Source organism: Plectropomus leopardus, chromosome 17 (assembly GCF_026936395.1).
Source record: "Plectropomus leopardus strain MGB_pleo_1.0 chromosome 17, ASM2693639v1, whole genome shotgun sequence".
NCBI classification, from domain to species: Eukaryota; Metazoa; Chordata; class Actinopteri; order Perciformes; family Serranidae; genus Plectropomus; species Plectropomus leopardus.
The window spans coordinates 32,596,637-32,623,601 of NC_142192.1; the positions used below are offsets into that span (position 1 = coordinate 32,596,637).

General features: G+C 37.9%; 1 protein-coding gene across 2 annotated transcripts in view; it reads left to right on the forward strand.

The window, feature by feature from the left end:
• LOC121957412 (autotaxin-like) overlaps positions 1–26,965 on the forward strand; it is a 59,067-nt gene that overhangs the window by 1,973 nt on the left and 30,129 nt on the right. Inside the window, exons 2-25 of one of the 2 annotated variants that reach the window (XM_088090814.1) lie at positions 1,036–1,141; positions 3,093–3,242; positions 4,808–4,933; positions 5,017–5,077; positions 5,820–5,917; positions 8,784–8,863; positions 9,545–9,664; positions 10,456–10,511; positions 11,574–11,639; positions 12,880–12,952; positions 13,044–13,152; positions 13,922–14,047; positions 14,152–14,183; positions 14,310–14,437; positions 15,076–15,154; positions 15,410–15,497; positions 16,107–16,273; positions 16,785–16,845; positions 17,446–17,585; positions 20,216–20,357; positions 20,477–20,554; positions 22,979–23,111; positions 24,049–24,202; positions 26,640–26,669. In XM_088090814.1, coding sequence (XP_087946940.1) covers positions 1,036–1,141; positions 3,093–3,242; positions 4,808–4,933; positions 5,017–5,077; positions 5,820–5,917; positions 8,784–8,863; positions 9,545–9,664; positions 10,456–10,511; positions 11,574–11,639; positions 12,880–12,952; positions 13,044–13,152; positions 13,922–14,047; positions 14,152–14,183; positions 14,310–14,437; positions 15,076–15,154; positions 15,410–15,497; positions 16,107–16,273; positions 16,785–16,845; positions 17,446–17,585; positions 20,216–20,357; positions 20,477–20,554; positions 22,979–23,111; positions 24,049–24,202; positions 26,640–26,654 — 2,388 coding nt within the window. In that variant the 3' untranslated portion in view covers positions 26,655–26,669. Of the gene's footprint in view, positions 1–1,035; positions 1,142–3,092; positions 3,243–4,807; positions 4,934–5,016; positions 5,078–5,819; positions 5,918–8,783; positions 8,864–9,544; positions 9,665–10,455; positions 10,512–11,573; positions 11,640–12,879; positions 12,953–13,043; positions 13,153–13,921; positions 14,048–14,151; positions 14,184–14,309; positions 14,438–15,075; positions 15,155–15,409; positions 15,498–16,106; positions 16,274–16,784; positions 16,846–17,445; positions 17,586–20,215; positions 20,358–20,476; positions 20,555–22,978; positions 23,112–24,048; positions 24,203–26,639; positions 26,670–26,965 lie in introns of those variants that run through there. The other variant, XM_042505978.2, reaches the window with a different exon arrangement.

The following is a 26,965-nucleotide window of genomic DNA, read 5'->3' on the forward strand; positions in this document are numbered from 1 at the left end:
AGAGGAAAACAAACTCCTGGTCAGGGCGACGTGGTGGAGCAGTGACCGTCTTTAAAGAGTTTATATCGAGAAATATTCTCATTAAAGCGACAGTTCACCCCAAAATCAAAAGCAGATATTTTTCCTCTAACCTGCGGCGCTGTTTATCAGTCTGGATCGTTCTGTGTGTTGGAGATATCAGCCGTAGAGATTTCTTTAAACTTTAATGGGACTACGTAGATGGCACTCGCCTTGTGTTGCCAGTGCCAAAAAATAAAATAAAATGAATTAAAATAAAAACCAATAATACAATAAAACAAAATAAAATATAAAATCAAATTAAATTAAATTAAAAAAGTTAAAACTCAACAGCGTGTCTCTTCCCAGAAACCATGATCCGGTTACTAAAAATAATCCACAGACCTTGTTGTTGTTGTTGTAGTTTTATGTAGGAACTACTTTCTTTCTACCAAACTACATCCACCAGCTGTATGTATTTTTGATTTTGGGATGAACGGTGTCCTAGTATTCTATTTGTTTTTTTTTTTGTTTTTTGTTTATTTTATTTTATTTTTTACAAAATATGCAAACAACACAGTCATATACTGACAGTGCAAAAACACCAATTTACATGAAATTATCAGACAATAAAATAAATGTGCACGAGATGATTCACATAAAAATGAAGCTAGTAAATTGTAGTACAACAATGCAATAAAAGAAAGAGAAAAAAATGAGAAACGGGATAATATTAAACATAATAATTTGGTCTATTATAACACTAGTATGGTGAGATATGAGAGATTCTCCATTTAGTTGGTCAAACGTCAAATTTTATAGAAAAAAATGTATTTTATTACTCATTGAATATCTTCTCTAGACGAATAAAACTGTTTACTTGTATTTCTTAGTTTTCTTAACTAAGACACTGAGGTGCTACTCGACCCAGAGCTGCTTCTGCTGAATCTGACCTTTGACCTTAATGAGGTATCACTTTTTAAATGCAACAATCATTTAATGTGCATTTTTTGACGGTCTGGTCTGTGTTTTTTGCAGGTAGTGGTTGTGTTCTGTCTGTGGGGAACTGACGTCAGCAGAGCTTATGTTTTTCAAGCCAGCAGACCTTCAGAGGGAGGAGACAGCCCACCGACTCACACCAAAGGTGAGAACAGCCTCCGTCTTCGATTCGAGATGCTTTTAGAGATTTGGAGCAGCTCTTGATGTAGTGGAGTAAAGCTGATTTTGCATGCAAACAAAGTGAAACCGGAGGTTGTAGCCCTAAAAAAAGTGTGAATACCTAATATTGTTACAGGTTATTTACAAAAGTAGGTCGATTTTTTTTTTTCCGTCAAGGCATTTATTCGTTTTAGTGCATTTTGCCAGATATGAAGACGATATAATCTACAGAGACATAAAACAATAACAGTTACATTTAGTTGTTTTTATTGAATTATTTATCTTCATGTAGAGCTATGCTTGCATGCAGGGACCATTTTCACTCTCTTATACCTCAGAGTTAAAGGCTTTGAATCAAAATGGTTGCTGCATTTACGTGCACACTTTTTCTCAGTCTGATTGAAATCAATCTGATTTCGGGTCAACTGTCAAAAATTATGAATATATCAACTTTACAGGACTGCGAACTCTCGCATTGACCATGAGACACATGCAACTGATACTTTTCACACCACGAGTGCATTTTATCGCAGTGAAAAATAAGTAACGGATAACTGCTGTCAGCAGCACAGCGCTCTCTGTTCAGCAACGTATTCGCTGTTGCTTTAAAGCTTTTAATCATTTTCAATTTTTAAGAGTTTGGATTAAAAACAAACGTCACTTCTGCTTGGAAGTCTGCGTTTTCTGGCAGCGGAGAAATATACATTGTCACGTCTTCTTACGTAAGGACGGAGCATGTGCAGAGATCAGTCCGCTTCATCGATTACATGATATACATTTTCTTTTGGTCGGTTTATAGAAAGGTTTAAACTCCCCTCTGCAACCGAAACCTGGATCACTTTGGGCCTGTTTAAGCTGATTAAGGTGGATCATGTTTCATCTGTTTGGGCTTTTAAACCATTTCAAATCAGATTTACAGGCTCCATGTAAACGTGCCCAATGTGTGATTCCTGCACAGTGAAGGCAGAAAAAACTGAAGCTGATCAAATATAAACCAAGACGAAGTTGCTGCGTTGCCTTTTTCTCGAAATTGAAGGCTACGGTCCTTTTTCACTGTTCTCTGCTCATGTGGCACCAATTTCAAAAGTATTTGCGTCTTCTTAGAGAGAGACCACTTTTATGTTATGACCCTCTTTAAAACCCTTTGAAACTTGAGCAAACATAAATATATGGTGAAATATATAATCAGATAAAAAAAACTTCTATACATTAAAAGGTGACAAGAAAGTGACCTGAAAAAATTGTTCTTCAAGAAAGGGAAAAAAGATGAGAGAAAAATGCCCAGAAAACTATTTTCATGTTCATGAAAAATATACATTAAAAGTATGTCACAAAAAAAGTGTGTATATATATATATTTTTTTTTTTCCAATTTTCAGCCTTTTTTTTGGGTCATTTTCTTGTTTATTTTCCTCTTTTTTACTTCTTCTTTTTAGCTTATTTTCAGGTAATTTTCTTGTTAGTTTGTAACTAATTTTTTGCAATTATAATTATTTTTTGGCCATGTTGTTTTTTAACCAAGTTGCTCTGGTTTCAAAGGCTTTATTAGTTATGTCGATGAAAAATAAAACCCAATCCAGAACCAAAAATCAAACACAGACGTGGAAAAAAAAAGGATCATGTGAATTCAGTTGTTTGATGCATTAAATTAAAACGTTTCTGTTCGGCAGCCAGAGTTCAGACACAGAGGAGTTTGTAAAACAGTCCCAGCGTGAGCTGCTGTAATGAAACCTCAACAGGACAAAAAGTTCGTTAGTTTGGGTGAAGTGAAGGCAGCCTGCAGAGCGCTTTGAAAAACAGCTTGTAGTTAAAGTGTGTTCTGTTTGCAGTTAAAGGCCTTCGTCCGTCCATGAATGTGGGCAACAGATTAATATTTTGCAGATGAATCCGGTACGTGTGCAGCAGTTGTGTCTGACCGTGTCCCTCTCCTCCCTGCAGTCGTCTCAGAGTGGGTCAGCTCAGCGGGCTCCTGCAAGGGGAGATGCTTTGAGCTGGAGGAGGCCAAACCTCCAGGATGCAGATGTGACAATCTGTGTAAAACCTACTACAGCTGCTGCTCCGACTTCGACCAGCACTGCCTGAAAACAGGTCAGTCTGACATCACCCGAATCGCCTCTCCTGGTTTGATCGTCTTTTAATTATTATTTTCAACGTGAGGTTATTTTCTGTCCGGTTTTATAGTTCAGCAGGATCTCATTAAAAAACATTTTGTTGCAATCAGGTCTTTGGCCAAAAAACAAAGGGATGAAGTTTTTGTTGTAGCCTGCTTAGGCCCGGTTTAGATGAGAACGGTCCTACTGAAAACAAACACGTGATAACCTTGTACGAAGGATCCTCGTGTGCACCGATCTGCAAAAAGTCCAAAAATCCTGAAGTATGCCAGGCCAGAAGTTGGCGGTGTAACTTTGTAATGACACGCCGCTGAAGTGCAACATGTGTGAAGTGCAGCTGTTATATCACCATTTTCAAAGGATCCATGCATTGCCAGTTTTCACAACGAAAATATATATACATATATTTATTAAATTTTTGACATAGTTTTCACATAATTTTCTTGTTTGTTTTAGATTTTCTTTAACTTTTATTTATTTTATTTATTTATTTCCTTTTTTCTTTTTTCTTTTCTTTTCTTTTCTTTTCTTTTCTTTTCTTTTCTTTTCTTTTCTTTCTTTCTTTTTTTTCTAATTTCTTGCAACTTTTTGGGCCATGTTAGCTCATTGCCATCTCCCTATGGAAGAAGTTAAACCAATTTTCTCAGGTTTCAAAGAGTTAATGACAACATCATCTGCTGTTAACCGTGGATTCTCTCACCTGAACTCTTTTTTAAAAATATATTTATCAGTTTGTTGGTTTTTGACTTTGCATCGTTTCTGTATTTGCACCATGTTTGCTGTTATTTATTTTTAATGTATTTTTTGAACTTTTGCAGCATTTTTTTTCACTTGTAGCACATTTCAGTTGTTGTATTTTTTTGGATCTTTGTTTGTGACTTTGAGATGGCATTGCGTCTGAAGCTGCAACACGTTTTGGGTCATTTTAGCACTTTGGTCTTATCGACCACTGCATGAAGGATCATGTTACCCACTGAAACAGGTTTATTTCCACATTTTGTACACAAATTCAACAGATTCACACATTTATTGATGCTGCTACTGTTTATACTGTCAGTATCAGTGATACTATACATTTATCACTAAATTAGTTTGCAATACTATACAGCAGTACTACAGTAGCTCCAGTATTTAGAAATCTCAGTTTACTCAACATGATAAGTGCTTTCTGCTGTAACTAATAGCACATGAACAAAGAACAACTGTGCTGGAGTGAGCCAAAATGCCAATTTTCATCTGACGCTAATTTAGAGCTTGGCCGAGTGCGACCGCAGTTTCATCTTGAAAACATTAAGCAAACAACACTGGGACTTTTTCCAAAACTGAACTCAACCTCTCCAAATGGATTCTACAGCCACGAGCTACTTGTGTTTTTACGACATCTGCTCTGCTTATACAAGTAATTCAAAGTTTTTAGAGACGTCAGGGGCCTCGAGTTTAACTCGCAGTATTTATTTGAGATGTTTACCATGTTCATCATTTAACCTCACTGTGATTGTGTAAAGTGATTTATGATGAACTCTCCTCCTTCTTGTGTCTCAGCGGGCGGTTTTGAGTGCACGCAGGATCGCTGCGGGGAGGAGAGGAATGGCGACCACGCCTGTCACTGCTCGGACGACTGTCTGGAGAAAGGAGACTGCTGCTCCAACTACAAGTCGCTCTGCAGAGGTACTCACCACGATGCGTCTCTATGTAACATATAATAAAGTGAATGTGCATGAAAGTAGGTAATGACTCTGTTTCCACTCGAGGTGAGGCTACATGGGTGCACGGAGGATGTGAGGAGATCAAGACGGCTGAATGTCCTGCAGGGTGAGTGTGACACTCGCGTCAAACAAGACAGCGTAAGAGTGTGTGTGCCGATATAAAACACGGTATAATCCACATATTTAGTTTTTATTTTATTTAAGAGTAGGTGGTTAAAAATGTGTTCTGTGTAATCAGTACATACCATATTTATGAGGACTTTTGAACTTTAAAAAGTGTAATTAAACCTGTTGAAGAAATGACCCAAAAATTAGCAAAAAAAATCGTAATACAAGAAAATTACCCGAAGTACAGTAGAAAAAAAAGACCCCCCCCCCCAAAAAAAACCCCAAACAAACAAACAAACTAACAAAAAAGGAGGAAATGACCTGGGGAAAAAGGTGCATGGAAATTTCAAGAATTCTGTAACATAATTTTTAAGTATGTAATAATAAATAATTTATCGTAATATAATACTTATACTTACTTATACTGATAAACAACCATTAGAAATACAGATTTTCCACAGTTTTTTCTTTTTCCCCAAGACATTTTCTTTCTTTTTTAAAAACTAACTTCCTACATCTATCACTGTCTTGCAGTTTGTGGAACATTTCTTAGATGCTTTTTTTCTCATGTTTTTGAAAAAAATTGCTCAGAGTTCAAAGGTTTAAATACTCACGACAGGCATCTGAAAGAAGCACAAGAAAAGTGATGTTGCTTGAGGTTTCAAAGGGTTAAACTGGCAAATGAAGGATCAATCTGTGCTAACTGTGTTTTATGTCTTTAATTTTTTTTTTCCGCTCAGCTTCATCCGTCCTCCCCTCATCATGCTGTCCGTCGACGGGTTCAGAGCCTCCTACCTGAAGAAGGGCGACTCCGTCACTCCAAACATACATAAACTCAGTACGTCTGCTTGCATTTTCTCATATTTCATCCCCTGAATGCAGCTGTGGTGAACTCAATAATCTGCGTGAATCTTGGAGAAGCTCTTGTCCATGTTGTACAGTCTACTTCATCCAAAACACTGGACCACTGACACCAACAAGATCAGCGCCGTCGCCAGAGGAAAAACCTTAAAAAACCTATACCTTTTCATAAGCAGATCAAAAGAGAATTTGTATCACGTAAACGATGACGCTGATTGATCGTGCTCCCTCTGCACATGCTCCATGTGCTCGCCTTCTCCTCCTCTTCATTGCCTCCGGTAGAAGTACTTTGGCGTCATGCTGTTGCAACAGCAAACACTGCGCTAAACAGACGATAAATCTCCATTTTAGCCGTGAGTTTGAGTGGCAGCCCTGTAACCATAGTAACTCACTCACTCCTGTGCTGCTGTCAAAAGTTAGCGATTATTTTCACTGCGAGAAAATTCACTTGTGGAGCGAGTGTGTGAAAAGTGTCGGTCGTCATCATTTCTGTGCGTGTCACACAGCTGCTCCGTTTCCACACGTGTAACCACCAGATCGTTTCAGACATCCCATGTAAACAGTGACCCGAAATCTCTAATCAGATTGATTTCAATCAGACTGAGAAAGTTTGCATGTAAACGCAGATACTGTGTTTCCAGCTGCAGAAACATTGGGGGGAAACTTTGCTGCATCGCTGCTTTTCCCCCCAAACCTGGGAATTTCTTTAAAGGTGAAAGGGTGGAATCAAACTTGTGTCCGCTGCGGTGAGGACGTAGCCTTTGTACACAGGGCGCCTGCTCTAGCAGCTACTGTATGCCGCAAAAATGGATATTTTGAGCCAAAACAAGGTTTTTCCCAAATCAAAAGTATTTTCTGTGTCCTAACCTAACCACGTTAACCACAGCGTTATTGAAACTTCACATGCTAATGTGACACATCCGTGGTTTGCAGAATTGTACAATGCCAACATTTTTTCTGGTCAGTGGACCAATAAAACTACTAAGAAACAGGAGGGCTGTCTGTTTAGCAGTAAATCTGCAAGTTGTGGTCCTCTCTGGGGGTCTGTTGGTGCAAAGCCAACAAATAAAGCATTTCCCTGGGAAATGGATGGACAATGCTATTGGCCGCTCTGCAATAACATCAGGCAGAGCGGAGGAGTAAACAGAAAACATCTCCAACAATAAAGTGTTGAAAACAGATTAGCAGCAGTGCGTCAGATGACCTGAATAACCTCTCATCGTCTCACAGCGAAGGACTGAGAGTCACTCTGAAAAGCTGCGGGGAGACAGACAGACTCGGCCTCAAACTCCGAAAGCGGTGGATTTGCTACGAAAGATTAACATAAACCTTTTGAAACCTGAGCAAATTGGGGAAAAAGCAATGACCAACTTTACAAGAAATGTCCAAGAAATTACAGGAAATTAGTTAAAGGTGACGAGGAAAACTACCTGAAAATAAGTTTTAGAAAAGGGGGAGAATTATTAGTAAATAATGGAAAACTATTACTACTAAACCACTGTCATGTTTTCAGATGATTATGATTAAGAGTCTTTTCATTTAGGCTTTAGCATAGTTCTTGTGATAATTAGGAATTTTAATATTTTAGGGAACACTATTTATTCTCATATTGCTTTTAGTGTAATTATGGTGCACTTTAACGCGCACGTCATACTGAGCACTTTATCTTGCACTCACAGTAGCACGGTGTTGTGTGGGGCATCAGTGTGCTGGTCAAGAGAGCAAGAATTTAGCTTTTTTTGTATTTTTTTAATGTGATAAGATAAAACAATTAAGTGAATCTGAATCTAAAAAAATTATAATCATAATTATTATTCAGTACATAAAAAACATATATTCTTAAACTTTCTGCTCTTTTTGAGTAATTTCTTTCTTTTTTTGGTTGTTTGTAGGTGATTTTTTGTAACTCTTTACAAATGTCTTGCCAGTTTTTTAGGCCGTGTGTTGTTAAGTTTCTCATTGCCTTGTCCTCGTGTTTTTGAAAGAAGTCAAACCATTTTGCTCAGTTTTCAAAGGGTTAAAACAACAAAAATGTGTCTGTAACATGAGAAAATGATCCCACACATTCTGGTTGCATATAACTTACTGTGAAATACAGCTGATAGTGACCAATGAGCATCAGAGATACTGAAACAAGATTTTACGGATGTGGCTCTCTACCAGCCATCAGAGGAGGAATTTGGCTTTTAGCTGCATTTTCGCTCCATTCAGAGCACTTTATTGATAGTTTGGATGTTTTTTCTGGACGTGTTTTTTAGGGCAAATGAAATTTGCCTCAGTAAAGTCAAACATATCAAATCTATTTAACTTCCTGCGTCATTCTTCTGCCTTCTTTGCCAAGGACAAGAGACAAGACGAATCAAAATAACGACAAGACGTAACAGAACGTGACAGAAACCTTGAAGGAGACTTTTAAACATGAGCGATATCAGAGCCACGAGAGACTGGTCCTCACATGACGTCTACTGCCTGTGAGGATTTACCAAACAACTTCTGCTTTATCTCTTTTAATTTTAATTTTAATTTTAATTTCCTCCTCCATCATTAACTTTAAGACCTCGGCCAGGTCACAACGATGCCACCTGAGTAAAGCACATCACGTCCAGGCAGCACAACTGAAAAACTCTGCACACTCTTGTGTCTCGGCCACAAAGACGATGGCACTCGTTTATATTTTTGAGACAAACCGGGAGCCGGTGAGCTGTTTGCCTTTTCTCTTCCACTCTGTCCGTCACCGTGTTTCAGATGTGCCGTCTAATAACAGCTGCAGACGGCACACTTTGACTGAGTGCTTAACATTTGTTTTATAAGGTTTAATTGTTTTTCTGCTTGTTTCTCTTCAGGAGAGTGTGGCACGTCAGCACCCTACATGCGACCGGTCTACCCATCAAAGACCTTCCCAAATTTATACACCCTCGCCACAGTAAGTCTGTCTCAGTGCCCGAAATGTATGTATACATACAGGATAATCTGTACGATAATTGTCTGTAGATTTTGTGCTGCATATAAAACAAATTCAGAGCCTCTAATTAAACTTCAGAAAAGATAATACTGATAAATGATAATTTAAGAGGGTGTTCATCTTTTGAAACATGTAACGTGAGAATGAGTGTAAAATATTGATGTATTTCAGTTTTGGGAGTCAAATTATGTAATGGACTCAGTGATGAGTTTTAAAAAGCCTTAAAATGTAAAATGATTGCAAATTATAATGCAAAAATAATTATAGTGTAAAATAATTCAGAACTGATAATAGAGGATCACAGTTAAGAGTATGATTTTTTAAAATTAATTGATATATTTTGTTTCTTAAGTGTTGCTGTTATTTGGGTTTAGCCTTTGGTTGATTTATTACAGGCAAAAACAAGCCTAGAGTTTCAGCCTATTCTTTTTTTGGTTATTGATTGAAAAAAAAAATGTGTGAAATAATCTGTGCATGATGCATGTAATCGAAATAAAATTAATATTCATTCATTGTTTGTAGGATAATTAAATATACATGTTCGCTACAGCGTGCTCATGTCGTGCTGCTGCTGCAGGACTGATATTCATTGATGTATTGATTAAGTGTTTTGCGTCATTGCTCTGTGTGATGTGTGTGCAGGGTCTGTACCCAGAGTCTCACGGGATTGTGGGAAACACCATGCACGACCCCGTGTTTAACGCCACCTTCAGCCTGCGCACCAGAGAGAAGCTGAACCACCGCTGGTGGGGCGGACAGCCGGTCAGTAAACTCCAGCTTGTCCCCAGTTTGTGACTGGAAATAGTTCAAACTTGCACTGGTCAACAGTAAGTTAATGCCTGGTGCTTGTTTGAGTAATTTTAGGTTTTGACGCAACTAAAACTGAACGTCATAAAACTCATAGAAACTAGTTTTATATCATAGAGCGGTATTTTGAGAAATCTTCCATGAAAAATCACATTGTGGAAAATGTTCTTATTTGACATCTTTCGCTGATGGGAAGACGGACATCAAATTTTAAATGTGCTTTAAAAAAAGAGTCTAAGTCTGCTTTATTTATGTGTAACTTATTTTAGTGAGAAATCTTTCTGTTGGAAGCGGTTCACCTCTCATCGCCACAGTGTCCCCTCACTAAAATAGCTCACTTAACTTAGTTTAGGCAACAAAATACAGTTTATTTTTCTGATAACATTAATGCTGAATTGACTAGAATCCTGTCGACATTTGAAGCCTTTTATGTTGCGTTTCTAAAGTTTTTTTTTTTCTGACTCATAAGGAATTAATATCATGCCATATTTCTGGTAAGGTGTCATTTTCACCATCAGTTGTTGACACTTTCCGTGCTTTCTGCATTTCTGCTGCTCTGAAATCGTCACGCAAACGTCACAACTCTGCAACTCTGGTATCATTTGAAGTTCCTCATTTATGACTTTGAAGGCCGTTCATGTGCCCGTAACTCGTAATTACTGTATTTCTGAGGAGCACGTGAAGGCAGCACGTATCACAGAATAAGATCAGGTTTCTGATAACCGCCTCTCGTTTCTGTTCGACAGATCTGGATCACAGCAAAGGAACAAGGAGTGAAAGCAGCCACTTTCTTCTGGCCTTGGTACTTAAGTTAGTATACTGGAATATTTTTCAAAAGCTTCAGACACTGAACGCTGCTGAACTGGTAACTTAGAAAACCCCAAAGTGGCTACGGGTAAAGACGATCATTATTTTGGGCTGCTGTGTTGTGTTTGTTGGGTAGAAAAATACTTAAGTTTACCTTTAACAAAGTATTATAGTTTATTAGTGACCATCTGCTCTTGATAATATACGAAACATTTGAAATTCGAGCCTGTTTACACGATGACAAAAATTATTATATAGATGAAAAAAACAAAACAAAACAAAAAAAAAGACTGTTGTCATTTTTTAAAACATTGTTTTTGTTTAATTTTTCTATTATAAGCTTTTTATTTAGAGGGGTCATTTTGCACAAATTTTCAGATAATATATACAAACAGAAATTGTTATAGGTAAATATACAATATATATGTGAATAAAATTACAGCATTTTTAAAAATAAAGTAAGTAAAAAGGACAAGAGAAAAAAAGGGAAACAAACAAAAACACAACAAAACAAATTTAGTTTTTTTGTTTAACAACAGAATTTATATTCTTTATCTTGTGATTTCATTTATATATAAACAAGCAGGAATAGAAATACAGAAACATTTCTAGAGTTTATTTTTTAGCTTCAGTTAAACACATAAAGACGCTTTTCTCTTTACTTCACTGAAACGACAGCGCAGACAGATTAGTTTCAGAAAACATCTGATGACACAACGATCACGAGGGAAACATCCTGAGACTGACGGACAATACGTCCAAACACACACAGAGACGCAGGACTGTCCCCCACACACTCAGACACAACAGAGACCATTGAGGACTCAAACACCAGCCCGCTGCAGCGCTGGAAGTCTGCATTTATCAATGAACACGATCGACAGTCGCTGCGATTAGTGTTATTTAAATGTGTTTGTCAGAGGACATGCTGCACACAGACATCGTTAAAGACAGATGAGCTCCCTTTTCTTTGTTGTTCTGTCTCGTGTAGAATATTTGATCACAGTCCTCATTTTCTTCTACTTCTCAGTCATCTTTTACCCTGTTTGGTTTCCAGGGTGATTCCTCTGGAGAGGAGGATTTTGACCATCCTGGGCTGGCTGCATCTGCCCGATGATCAGAGGTGTGTCTTTCTGTCAAACGTGAATATATTCAAATCTTTAAAAAATTGTCCCACGTAGCCAAAATAGCACAGTGTGGAATATAAGGCATAAAGAACAGAAATGCAGTTTTGGCCGTTATGCCTGCTGGTTAGTCATTTTCATTTTTCACGACGAAGACTTAATTGATGGTTGCAACAGAACAATGATACATGTCATTTTTGTTTTCTGTGAGAATTATCTCTAAAATCTCAAATATGATTTTTTATAATTAGAAATATCGTTTTTCTCTATTTTTTTGAATATTTTTTAAAATAATTCTCCCCTCTTTTTAAAAACTATTTTAAGGAAAAATTTCTCACAACTTGTGGGACATTTTTTGTCAAATTGTTCATTGCCTTTTTTTCTCATGTTTTCAAATGGAATCAAACCAATTTTTCAATTTTTTGAAGTGTCAAATAGGTTGTGAAAAGCGTCTGAACGCAGCTCGACTGATGTCGATCCAGGTTTCAAAGGGTTAAAACTTGTAGTCTCAGAGAGGTTGATGAAGTGTTGCGTGTGTTGTGTTTAGTCAGGAGTCTGAGAGCTGCTGAGTGTCTCTTGAAGCTGAAGGTTGTTTGCAGTGTCGTGCAGATGCTGAGTCAGCGAAGAGGTCCAGAGCTGATGTGTTTTTGTGGCACGCTGAGGCGGCGGGTTAGAGAGGTTTTTGGGTTTCTTTATGCGGTGTGAGTTAAGGTGAGATGGTAAAAAAAAAAAAACTCAGGCAAGGGATTTATCTTAAGAGTCTCTCTAACCATTTTTTTTTTTTAACACTTTGAAACTTGAGCAAATTGTATTAATTTAAATACCTGAAATTTAGTTAAAAATAAGATAAAGACGGTTAAAAATTAAGAAAATGACCTGGAAACAGTGCTTAAAGATTAAAATATTCTGTAACATCATTAAAAAGATGTATAAAATGATTTGATAAATTATACCAATAAATGATAATTATAAATATAGTTTTAATTTAGTTATTTTTCTTTTTCCCTTAGACATTTTTTCTAGCTTTAAAAAAAGAAATTCAGAAATTGTTAATGTTTTGCAGTTTGTGGAACATTTTTTATTTGCTGCTTTTTTTCTCATGTTTTTTGAAAGTGACCAATTTGCTCAAGATTCAAAGCTTTAAATTAAAGAAAAGTTATTATCAAAGTGATGTCACTCCATGTGTCAAAGGTTTGAAGTAAAAATCGTGATTAAACTGTCCGTCTTGTCTCTCCTCAGACCGTACGTTTACGCCGTCCACTCAGAGCAGCCCGATACTTTCGGACATCGCCTGGGACCGCTCAGCAGTGAGGTGAGTGTGACGCCCGAAGCTGCTGACAGACATCATTACATCATTAAATGAAAAATAGACATAAAATGCTGTTTTTTCTCTCTGTCCACAGCTGGATAACCCTCTGAGGGAGATCGATAACATCATCGGTCAGCTGATGAACGGTCTGAAGCAGATGAACCTGCATCGCTGCGTCAACGTCATCATCGTAGGAGACCACGGTATAACCACCGTAACCTCCGCGGTTATGTCTCTTTTTTTTAAAGTTAATCTGTCTATTTCAAGCTGAGTTAACCCTTTCTTTTAAAAACATGAAAAGGCCTGAAAAAAGACCTGAAAAAAAATCTTGAAATTGAAATAATTCTGTAAAATAATTTTATATGTTATGATGAAGACATATCATTTTCTGTACATTTTCTAAAAAATGTAATCTGAATCTTCCAATTTCTTGCAATTTTGGGAATTTTTTTTTAGCTTATCCTTGCCTTTTTCCCATGTTTTTGAAAAGAATTGAACCAGTTCTTGTAAAAGGGCGTCTGAATGCAAACAAGTGATGGCAATCCAGGTTTCAAAGGGTTAATTAAGTAAAAGAATGGCTTACAAATTTAAAAACAATTATTAGAAAATGATCCAAAAATAGGCAAAAAAATCTAGAAAACTATATCTAAAATCATAATAATTATATATCTAAAATCAGCCTATGTTACAGAAAAAATCTGCATGTAATTTTTTAATTTTCTGCACTTTTTTTCCAGGTCATTTTCCTGTTTTTTTAAAAAAAAATTTATTTTTATACTTTTAAAAAATATTTTCAGGTCATTTTCTGTAGCTTTTACTAATTTCCAGCTATGTTTTTGGCCATGTGTTGTTGCCTTCGTCCCATGTTTCTGAAAAAATTCAAACCTGTTTTTTCTCGGGTTTCAAAGGGTTAAACATCTCACCCACTATGAGTGTAAAAAAGTGTTTTTTGAACGTAACTGTGTCTCTCAGGTATGGAGGAGGCTCACTGTGACCGGACCGAGTTTCTCAGCAGCTACCCGCTCAACATCGACGAGATCTCGCTGATCCCCGGCTCGCTGGGCAGAATACGACCCCGAGACCCCAAATCCACCACATGTAGGAGAACAGCTGGTTTTAACCCCATAGGCTGTGTCAGATTTTCAGATTTTTTCAAGAAATAAAAAACGGCCTCATTTTGACATTAACTCTTTCCTTTTCAGACGACCCAAAAGTTGTGGTTGCAAACCTGACTGTGAGTATGACAATAAATGTTTTCTGTCCTTCCTCAAACTGCCCATTAAAACAGAGAGAGAGTGAAAGAGAGAAAAGGGAGAAAAGGAGAGAAAGACGTCATTCACCTTCACGTTTGTTGTTTCAGTGCAAAATGCCGACTCAGCACTTCAAGCCGTACCTGAAGCAGCATTTACCCAAGAGGCTTCACTACGCCAACAACCGCAGGATCGAAGACGTCCACCTGCTGATGGAGAGGAAGTGGCACATCGCCAGGTAACCCGAGACTCGCTGATTCTGCTCAATGTCGTGATTTAAAGGTATATTTTTAAGGAAATGTAAACAGCGTGCCAACCCGAGCTCTGCCCGCTCCGTGTTTTGTCCACGATTTTTGTAGCCTCCCCTTAAATGCACGCTGTTTGTTTCTGTATGAGTCTATCTGCAATATGCTCTCATATTCTCTAGCACCACAAAATCTTTCAGTTTTTAGATTTTTAATTTAGGGTGCAGAAGTATTTTAACCCTTTAGCCCCTGCACTGACATCAGTTTTCTTGTGCTGCATTTAGACACCTTTCACCAGCATTTTAACCTCTGAAACCTGCAGAAAATTTTTGATTTCTTTCAAAACACTCGAAAAACATAACAAACAACTTGGGGAAAAAATCAGCCGCAAACTACAAAAAAAATTTAAAAAAATAAAAAAGTACAAGGTGACATGGAAATAATACAAATGAGACGAAATGTTCAGTTTACAATATATTTACAATTCTGGTTTTTTATTGTCTGTAAATATGATTTTCTTTTTGTCAGTCTGCTTTTGTATAACAATTTCTCAGTTTCTTTTTTACATGGTCCAAATAAATCAAATCAAATTTTATTGTTAAAAAACATAATATTTTTTGTTTTGCTTCAGGAAAATGCCAGAAAAATTGAGGACTCGCTGTGGCTTCTTTGGTGACCACGGCTTTGACAACAAGATAACCAGCATGAGGGTACTGTGCTGACTTCAAGTCTTTTCTCTCCTGTATTATCACCTGTAATATAATGTATTACATAACTTCTTGTGTTACTGAATTATTGTTTTTCACCTCATGTTTGATGAAACGGCCTCCTCAGGACATACACATACTGATTTTTCTTTGATTGTCCAAACTACAAAAACTACAGATGTTTGTATTAATTCTAACCACTGCTTTAGGGGATATTTTTTACTGGTTTAATGTGCATGTTTTATCTTCCTCACGCAGACAATATTCATGGGTCACGGACCGAGCTTCAAGTTCCAGAAAAGAGTGCCAGAGTTCGAAAATATAGAATTATACAACGTCATGTGTGGTGAGAATATTACTGTTATTTCCTATAAGTATTTTAATTGCTTCTTCTCCCTTAGGGCACACATTTTGGCAAGACTGTGTATTTTTGTTTTACAATTGTTGTAAATTTGGTTATTTTTACAATAGGTCTAACATACGTTGTGGAACTTTTATGATTAGGACTGAAAGTAGAAATAACATCAATCTATGATATCATTTATAGCCTGATTTTGAAAAGTGCATTTTTTGTGCAGAGCGATATGAGTGTGAGTATTTGACACTGCACAGAAAATAAAAATAAAATAAAATTAATAAAAATCAATGGTGCTGCTCATGAGTGACATATTCTCGGCTGAAATAATAAAAATAATAATTAAAAAAAACAATTTAGCATATAATATATTGAAAATAATCAATAAATACTCAACAACTGAATGAAAAAAAAATTAATGTAAAATAAGCTTATGCAATATGGGTGTGTGTGATATTAAAGTGGGCCCTAAGGGTTAATGTGGGGCTCTGAAAACTTTTTTACAGCCTCACAACAAACTTTATCCAGAAATATACATTTTTGCTATAAATTTCTGTTTGTTTTATTGACAAACGGACCCTCACGCCTCTCCTGTCTCAGACCTGTTAGGGTTAACGCCGGCTCCAAACAACGGGACGTACGGCAGCTTGAACGACATGCTCAAAGATCCTCCGTTCACGCCCAGCATGCCGGAGGAAGTGTCGCTGCCAGAGTCTGACGCTGAGGACTCTGGGAGCAGCGACCTGGGCTGCAGCTGTGACGACGAGGTCAGAGGTCGATTGTACTGTATTTCACAGTGATGTATCAGGACCATCGTAGTGGGGAAAAAAACAGAGGGGGTAATTTCCACAGAAAAATCTTCCGAAAAAAATTCCCAAATTAAAGTGGTATATTTACGAGAAAAAAACCTTGTATATTCTCTAAGTTGTACATTGTGTGTATTCAACATCTATTAATGTCAGCTGACTGACTGAAAACAAATTTCCGAGTTTTTTCTTGTAAATTTACCACATTAATCTTGGTGAATATCCAAATTTTTCTCATAAATTTTCCACAATAATCTTGGAGAATATTAAAGTGTTTTTCTTGTAAATTCAGAATTTTTTCTTGGGATATCACCCTCATATATGTATTATTTCTTTATGGTCCTCATTAGCTATCATAGTATTTGCAACTGTTACATTACATACATTTCTACTTTGCAGTAATCCATATTTAACCTGTTAAGGGACAGAACAATATTAAAAAGAGTTTACATCTTGTGATTTTCTGTTCCAGAACAAAGTGGAGGAGATCATTGAACCCTTCAGTCCTGCAACAGATGGAAGCTACAGTTACAGTAAGTTTTATTCAGACTTTAGTCTCTTAAAAAGTATAAATAGTATTGTCTATAAGTGCTGCAACAGACACAACAGACAAATGATCTGCTGTATCAGTAATACAGTAACAAGTATCCACTAAATATGTAAAAATCTCCCTGTGTCGAGTCTTTTATTACATCCAATTACTCACATCACTGTATTTCAGTGAGAATCTGTGGCATCAATTCAAGTTTCATCTCAATCATCCAGAAAATAGCATGTACGTTTAAACCTAACATTTCAACACCACTCATTAATGCATGGTTAGGATGAGGCACATGTTTTAGACGAAAATAACAATCCACTCTGTAAAAACATTAAGAAACACAAGGTTGATGCTTAAAAAGCCACTAGGCACAGAGCAATGACTTGCAAACAAACATTCAGTTTTGTCAGGTACATTAGTCACACGATTCGAAGAAAATTCTTTTGTTTCTTTGGCTTTAAAATGATGCTTTTGCTTTGTTGAAACTTTATTCTCTCTCAGTCATAAGGAGGTTTGGAGTTACTGTGACTTTGTGTGTGTGTGTGTGTGTGTGTGTGTGTGTGTGTGTGTGTGTGTGTGTGTGTGTGTGCAGACACTACCCACCTCCCGTTTGGTCGTCCGGCTGTGATGTTTGACACTCAGTACAGTTTGCTTCATCATGTGGAGTTCATCAGCGGGTACAGCAAAGAGCTGGCCATGCCTCTGTGGACAGCGTACACTCTGCCACGACAGGTACACACACACACACACACACACACACGCAAACACACACACACACACACACACACACACACACACACACACACACACTCTCTCAGATAATATCAGATAATATCATTATTCATTTCTTATTTATTGATGTTTATTTATTGGTTTACTGTCAAAGTTGAGAAATGCAGCTGCAGAACCGACTCTTCTGAAACGTTTTAGGGCACGTTTGCATGGCAACAGTTCTTGCATGAAACTTAGACTTTTGTTGCAGTTTGGCTTTTTGTTGACATGACAACAGCGTTTTGGGGGAACGCAAATTTTTGAAACCGGGTTCCACAGTGTAATCTTTTTGAAACCGGGTTCCCCCCTCTGTCGTCGTGTAAACTGGCAATGAGCGAGCAGGACGACAGCAATGACAACAATGCTGTTGGTTCTCATGCGTGCGTTTTCCATCGTCTGCTTGTTTGTTTCTAGAGTGGTGAAGGGCTGACGGATTTTTGTAGGCCAACGCAGAAGTTAGCATCGCACCGGTGTCCTTGTCAAAAATCTTATGGGATTTTCGATTATCGCCAGAAATAAGCTCTGTGACAAACAGAGTTTATGATTCTTACGGTTTTGTTCAGCATGATAATCATCACTGATGAACTCCACAGTGACATTGTGGTCGCACCACTTAAACGCCACCACTACAAACACTGTAAAAACACGTTAAAACATGATTGAAAAATATTATAAACAGATGAATAACCTTTGATCGTGACTGCTGCTGTAAAGACGAGTGGGTTTAAGGAGTTTCTGTGTCCGCTGTGGTGTCTAACCAACACTGTAGTTCCATTTAGCCACTTGTTAGCAATGCCTTTTTTAAGACGCGTGAAAGTTTGAAAACTAAGTTTTATACCGATGTATTTTATGTTGCAGAAGAAAACATCTAAATATCCTAAGCCTGTGTTAACCACAGACCTTATTTAAGGCATTTTACCCAAAACCCATACAGACGTCTCTACCTTTTTCATGAAGCACCGAACTAAAGTAAAATAAATGCAACTTTTACCACAATGTAATTTGAAAACCTGAAATGCTGCACGGTGAGCTCAGAAAGTCCAGAAAGTCTCGCTGAAGAGTTTTCCTCAAAAACACTGATGTGTTTTCCCAACTCTCCTTTATCTACTTAAACCAGGTGTCAGGGTGTAAAATTCAGAAGCAGGTCATGTTAATGACACATGTAGTATGTGTTGTAGTTCATAGTGAGTGACAGTGTGTGTGTGTGTGTGTGTGTGTGTGTGTGTGTGTGTGTGTGTGTGTGTGTGTGTGGAACATGAACATGATGGAGCTGCACAAACACGCAAATATAAACACAAACATGTCCAAAAACACCAGTAAACACAGCGACTCTGTGTCCCTCTGAGCACTAGATGTTTGTCAGATGTTTACAGGAACATGCTGCAGGTTTACAAGGTGCAGCTGCTCACACACAAACACACACACACACACACACACACACACACACACACAAAAATACACACCATCATGTGTGAATACCTACACAAATGCGCACACATGCACCTGGAACACACATTTTCTTATAATCTGCTGCAGAGGACGCCACTCTTCCATTTCGCTCGCACGCTGCCCTTTCTTATCTTTATTATTTTGAATTTGACTTTTGTGTTTTCTACCACACAAATTATTTTTCACAGAATGCATTTTAGCCGTCTTATGCTGCCTTCACAAGCTCCTCAGAAATTTTATTTTTACCATATTTACGAATTTCAAGCACATGAATGGCACTCCAAAGTCATAATTTTGAGTAGGAAATTGGTACATTTTATTGATGTTTGCGTGACGTTTCAGGGCAGCAGAAATGGCATCAACAACTGACGATAAAAGGTTATATGTTTTGTAATTTTGTTCCTAGTAGCTTTTTAGTATTTTTTAATATCTGCATCTATAAGCTGAAGCAAGCAACATGTCAATATTTGGTCAATGGTACAAAACTTTTTATTAATTCACATATTAAATATTAATTTTGATCACATGTAAAGCCTAATATGGTATTAATGTTAACTGCTGTCCATGTAGAATGACCTAGATTAAATATAAAAATATATATATATATTTAATATTTATTTATTATTTATTATTATTTATTATTTATTTATTTTATATTTAATATAATAATAATAAAAATCTAATATATAAAATATTTCAAAAATAAAATAATATATAAAATATAATGTATAAGATATTTTTAAAAAATATATATAAAAATATAGTTTGTAAAATATTTTAAAAAATAAAATGATGATAATAATAATAAATAATAATGATTTAATGTAGAACATATTTAAAATATAGAATAATATAAAACAAACAAACAAAAAAAAAAACGGAAACTGCTATCAACCTCCTGTTTAAACCCTCTTAGCATTAAAATGCAACCCATCTTCTTTGTAGCTTCCACGTTGTTCCCACTTTACGTACTCAAAGCACATGACCACAACCAAGGCACGACTAACAACCGACGGCCTTCCGACATCACATGAACGCAGCATTTGTCCAGCCTCCTCACGCAGCTGCAGATTATTAGAGCTGCACTGAATCAGATATGAAAACAAAATATGTAACAACTGTCCGGTGTCTCTGTCTCTCAGGAGGACATGACTCCTGTCCCGGAGGTCCCCCCCAGCGTTCAGTGTGTCCGGGTCGACTCCAGAGTGTCAGCTGATCACAGTCAGAGCTGCACCGCCTACAGCCAGAACAACCAGATCACCTACGGCTTCCTCTTCCCTCCAGGTAAACCTGAAGGAGTTTTATGCTCTCTGTGATTTTCCTCTGGCGACAACATTTGATGTGATTTTGTTTGACATGTAAAAGCAGCAGATGATAAGAGTTTGTGTGATTTTTGTCGACAGAGCTGGCTTCGTCTCCGGAGTCCAAATATGACGCCTCGCTCATCACCAACGTCGTCCCCATGTACCCGGCCTTCAAGAGTGAGTCCCTTCATACACACTCAGAAATACAAAATACCTTTAATAAAAACTGGGGACCCTGGAGAAACTGGGGTATTTTTGTGGCAAAACACTGGAAGCATAAGTAAATACAAGTGTAAAAGAACCAAACTGTGATGTTCAAAACATCAGCAGCTTTATTTCTGTTGCAGCCACCGCACTAGCCGTCATTATTTCCAATCCAAGGCCACGTAGGCGTGTTATGGAGCCATGATGGAAAGGCGAGCCCAAATGCACAAATTCCCAGAGTGGTTACATTGCAGCCTTTAACTTCTAACTTACTAAACAATTTCAAAAATGGTTGGCTCCATTACTTACTTAGACAAAAAAACATGGGCATGTAGGGTCCAGGTTAAAAAACTCACTCTTTAACTTGTAATGAGTGTTAAGTGATGGCATCAACCACCTGGAGGTCCAATAAAGTGAGTAATTTATCTTCCAAAATACAAGTTTGGAACGACAAACCAGATTTCACAGAACCTGTTACTGATCAGCATGACTTTCATCTCTGCAGATTACAAGCCAGCAGACAAAACTGATCGTGCAATGAAATCTCAAAGTCTCTGTGCTTCTTTTAGGTGCTGCGACAAAATCAGCATCTGTAACACGACAACACGCTACAACCTCCAAGTCATATTTTCTGCAGGTCTTTTGTCGCGTATTTAAAGTTCTTCCTGCCTCATTCAGCGATTACCAGATTTATGTGTCCCTTTCCTCTTCCTGTACATCAGCGGCGTCCAGGCGTGTCACATGAGACAGAGGCAGGACCGTGGTGATGTCAGGTCTGAGCCAGGACGGCCTGATACCCATTGTTTCTGCAGAAAGAGGACTTATCAGGACAGAACACACACTCTGGCTCTGAATCTCTGTCTCATGCAGAGACAATGAATCCATCATTGTCATCAGCTCTGTGGACAGAGTGTGTGTGTCTGTGGGATTTATGGATTTTGTTGTTAAATTTAGGCAGGGAAATGGATCGGGTGCATCGAGATTAAGGAGAAAACAGCAGAGTGACAGCTGAGAATAAAAATATAATCTCTCGAAACTTCAGTATCCAGATTTAATCATAAAAGTAATAAAAGAGTCCAAGCTGCTGGAGGTTTGATTTGATTTGATTTTTATAAAAAAAAGGAATAATTACAGACAATGAAAAATGTAAAGCAAAAGACATGGAAATATACATAATGACTTGCTTTACATGTTCAAAAAGAAGTGAGAAGAAGTAAAAAAACAACTTTTATGGACCTGAAATACCTCAAACTGATGGACTAAAGATATTAAACATGTTTTTTATTTGTAGCCCATCTGAGGATGTTTAACTTTTAACTTTTAACTTTTATTTGCTCATTTCCTTGGATAGTTTTTACTCCCTTTTTCTTTTCTTCCTGCAGCTGTTTTAGCTTCAAAGAAAGAGCAATTAGTGTAATTACCTAATGAATTGCATTTAATGGATTACTTGAATACTGATGTGCAGTAATTATACACAGCTTTAACCCTTTGAAAACTGTATCGTCGTCACTTTTTTTTCCGCATTCAGACACATTTCACAGGTATTTAAACATTTGAACTCTGGGCACATTAGTTTGATCACTTTCAAAAATATGGGGAAACAAAGGCAGTCAGCAACTTGACAAGAAGTGTCCGACAAAATGCAAGAAATCAGTTTATTTAGAGAATTATTATTTAAAAAAAGCTATAAGAAATGTACAGAAAACTAATTTTCTAGTAATTATAATTTTCTTGTGCTTTTTGGCAATTTCATTTCAATTATTCAACGAAATAAAAGGAAATGTTCCATCAGGGGACTCCTTTTAACATTTAAACTATGAGATTATTTTTAAAACGCTACAAAAGCTACAAATTAGTAATTTAATAACAACTTGTAAAATTTAAATATCAAAACATGGTGGAAATTTTTTGTTCGATGACAAAGAAAAATACTCTCAAGGCACTGAGACACGACAGCTGGAAACTGTTTCTGCATGATAAACTCTACTTATTGCTGCTGTGCTGTGAAAAATAAATCCTGCAGGTTGACATGTTTTTATTTAGCAATTTTTCTCTATTGGTCAGCAAAGTTTTATGATCCCTGGACATGTGTAACTTTTTACAGTCAGTTGCATGATATTCAGAAATGATTTTACTCTAACTTTTAAAATAAATAAACGTTTTGTAGTATTTCTTTTCCATACCGACTTTTTTATTGTCACAGTTAGATAACCTCCAAAACATTTACACCTGCATTAACATGCAGTTTTCCTGATCCAGATATCAAAATACCAGGTGTGAACTGGAGTTAAGGATGCAACCTCCATCACACTGACTGAGTTAAACCCGACACTGATCAAAAGGTCAGTGTTCACTTTGTTTACCAGCATCTCACCTGTCTTTTTTTTGTGTCTGCAGGGATGTGGAGTTACCTGCAGGGGACGCTGCTGAGGCGTTTTGCGGAGGAAAACAACGGCATCAACGTTCTCACTGGTCCCATCTTTGATTTCAACTACGACGGCCTCCGAGACACCACAGAGAAGATTAAAGAGTAAGGCCTCCAGCTTCCATCAGTTGCACATCTTCTGCAAACCACAAATGTGTTACGTTTGTACCTTTTTATGTGTGGTGGAAACACTGAAACTTTATGTTTCCTTACCTTTCAGTTTTCAGTTTTATGCTGTGAAGATGCTGATGTAATATGTGGGTATTTTTAAGCACAAAAACAACAAAAAAATACCAGCTTTGGTCTCCACAAACCCGGCTGGTAATATCCCAGTCTTGTTAAAAAACACCCCCTTGAGAAAAGATAAGACTTTATCGATCCCTTACTGGGGAAATTCTCTTGTTACACCAACTTACAGATAGAAAAGGGTTGAATCAAAATAGGCTTGGCAAAAAAAAGCAATACCCTAAGAAAGATGGAATAAATAAAGTAAAAATACTCCTGTTCTCATATTTTGTTGGTCTGCTGCCGTCTCGTCTCGGTGTCACACCATCAGCATCCCCTCCTCCACCTGTAACATATTTGTGGTTTGCAGAAAAAGTACAGTGTCAGCGTTTTGCTCCGGTGGGATCTGTCACTTGTGACTGACTGCTTGCACAACACAGAGACAATCCTTTTATTATTATTATGCTGATCCCATGTGGGAAAAACATCCTAAAAATGCTGTTTAGAAGCTACAACTGAGAAAATGTTACTATTTGATTTGATGAATTAAAGGTAAAATGGACACTTCTAAAACTAACCATAAAACTATATTTTAAAAAGTGAGGGAAAGACTTTTGACATTTCCCTGGAGCACACTGCACATTTCATGTCATTAATTTTGTAAGCAGGAGCTAACAAAGGCACATTTGCATTTACTTTTAAAATAATCATATACCTTTCTCTCTATAATCAAACATCTGAACAAACGAAACAAGTTTTGTAAAAATGCAGCTTCAGTGCAGCGTATGTAACTCTGATCCTAATGTCCTCTGTCCAGGTTTTCGGAGGACGCCCCGCCTGTCCCTACACATTACTACACGGTGGTGACGAGCTGCCAGGAGCTGAACCAGACGGTGGAGGAGTGTGACGGAGCTCTCAGGGTCTTTTCCTTCCTGCTGCCGCACCGACCGGACAACAGCGAGGCCTGTAATGTGAGTACAAACTGTTAAGTCAGTTTTATTGACGAAGCCCAAATTACAATTTGCCTCAGAGGGCTTCAAGACATACAACATCCCTCTGTACTTAGACCCTCCAGCAGGAGGCAGCGCTGCTCCACCCTTCACTGCCGCTGCATGAACACAATCACAGAGCAAAACATGAGCCGAGGAAACACACAGCGCATCACCTCTGGAAACTAACCACAAGTAGTACAAAATACAAATTTAACATGCTTTACTTGAGTATTTCCAGTCCGCTTTTTACACTTTATACTCTCAGAGGACATACTTTTTACTTTACAACATTTGCAAGAAAGCTGCAGTTACTGTACCGATCAAAACAAATGACGAATGAAGAAAATATGACAAACTGTGTGTGAATTTAAATGAAATCGATCAGTCACTTATTAGGAAATTAATCTGCAAGTCTCTTAGTAACTGATAAATGGATTGTGCACAAAGAAGGGATTTCGAGATTGGCCTGTACTGACAGAGAAGTACATATAGCAAGTAACAGTCACAAACTCACCAAAATCTAAAGTGAGGCTTGAAAATCATAAACTTTTCCATTCAGTTGGCTTTTTCATGGAAACATTTCATGATTTCATCTTCTTAAATGTGATTTTGCTGCTTTTCATCATCTTAAATAAATGTGAACTGAATATTTTTGAGATTTGAACGGTTGGTTGGACAAAACAAGACATCTGAAGCTGTCATATTGAGCTCTCGGTAACTTTATGTGAATTTCTCACAATGTTCACATTTCACATTCCAGCCGATCAAGAAAATAATCAGCAGATGAATCCATAATGAAAGTAATTATTAGTTAATAGCTCAAACTGGTGTAAAGTCCTGCTCTATCATGAATGCATGAGCCAGAATAATCTAATGATATCATATATACTAGTATAACAGCATTAAGTGCCTTTTCTTTGACCCCCTCATCATGTTCAGACACAAAGACGGTGGTGTTGTTTTTCTTTTGCAACAACTTTTGTGACATTTCCAGGACTTCCCATCCCCCACTGATCTCTGCCGCTGTTAAAATCTGACCTCTGGTGAAATGATGAGTTATTTCCAGACAAACTGTAAATTCATTGTGACACAAGCGCTGCAATAACATTTTACGTTACTGTGATGAAAAGCGTACAATGTTTTGTTTTTTTTTCTCTACGTGGAGGCTGTCGGAGGCAGAGATTCAACCTCAGTGGTTTGTGTGGTGTTGAGAAAATTTCCAGGGATAAGAGAGACCATACCACTGTTCTTGCTTGAGTCACTTTTAAAACTTTTCCACATCATTTTAAAGGTCCAGTGTGGAGGATTTTGGGGGATATATTGGCAGATATGGAATATAATATAATAAGTATGTTTTCATCAGTGTTTAATCAGCTGAAAATAAGAATTGTGTGTTTTTGTTGTAGGGTGGGTTATGTATCAAACATACTCGAGGTATCGCAGCTTGTTCCATGTGCGAAAATTGCCACGTCGTTTTTATAGGTCACTGGTGTCTTGGTTCTCTTGCTCTCTTCTATCCAAATCCTAAACTCTAAACCTTTAAGGCCCCTGTGCAGGCATGTACTTTGAGATTTAGTTTCGCCTGGGGGCGATAGAGATTCTATCTTTATATAAAGTCTGTTGTCGCACACATAACATGTCGTCAAAATATCACAGTGTCAATGTCCTTTTTACATTGACCCTAACGCGGTGGTGTTACTATCTCCTGTGCCGGCTAAAAGGCGAGAAAACTTTGTCCACCTATTACAAAACTGTGCCTTTTACACAGAACATGGAAGTGAAGAGACAGACAACCATTCACGCTTACAATTACACCTTGAGAATCACCAATTAACCCTCACGCTAACACGTGAACATCCACGCAAAAGGCCTCAGCCCTGTTTTATATTAGTTATTATATAAGTGCATATCTAGGAGACAGGGCTTTAATGTGTGAAAAATGTAGGATGATTGTTTTTCAGTACATAGAATTTGTCGTAGCGAGGTCAGCTTCAGGAACTTTTCTGCAAAAACTGAAGTCTAAGTAAAAAGAAATATCTTAAATCAAAGTAATATGTGGGTTTTTTGGAGGTGGCGGGTGTCATGATCCCTGCCTCTCATCCTCCTCCTGTCACTCTGCCAGTACTTTTCCACTCACCCTCCCTCTGCTCCACTCTACCTGCAAGCCACGCCCACCTCTTCTGCCAGCTCAGCTCACTCACCTCACAGCTGCAGCTCATCACCAATCAGTCCTGCATATAAGCCTCTCCAGCACACTCACTCTCCGCCAGATTGTTCTACCGCGTCATGCAAGACTTTCCAGCGTTCTTCTGCCTGAACTCACGAAGCCGACTCTGCCTGTCCCCGACCTGCTCTCCTCGTCTGATCCCCGGTAAACCTACCTGCCTTCTGTCCCCGACCACGTGTTCTGCTTCAGTGTTTCTGGAAGTGATCTGCTCTGCTGGTAACGATTCCTCTGCCTGGCCCCGACGACTGTCCTGCCTGTTCCCCGTCGGTACTGCTGCATTCATGGACTGCTCAGCTGGCTACGAAACCCCCGCCTGTCTCCGACCATTCCTCCGCTCTCTCCTCAACGGTACCTCCACACGTGCCGCTGGCTTGTCGGACTATGGGGCTTCCTCCTCGCTGACATCGTGTGCAGTAAGCTTCGTCTCTTCACACCGTCTGATCATCAGAGACTGTGTTTGGGCGCTCCGCTCGAAGAACGAACTTTACTCAGTACTGTTTCACTTTGCTTCGTTC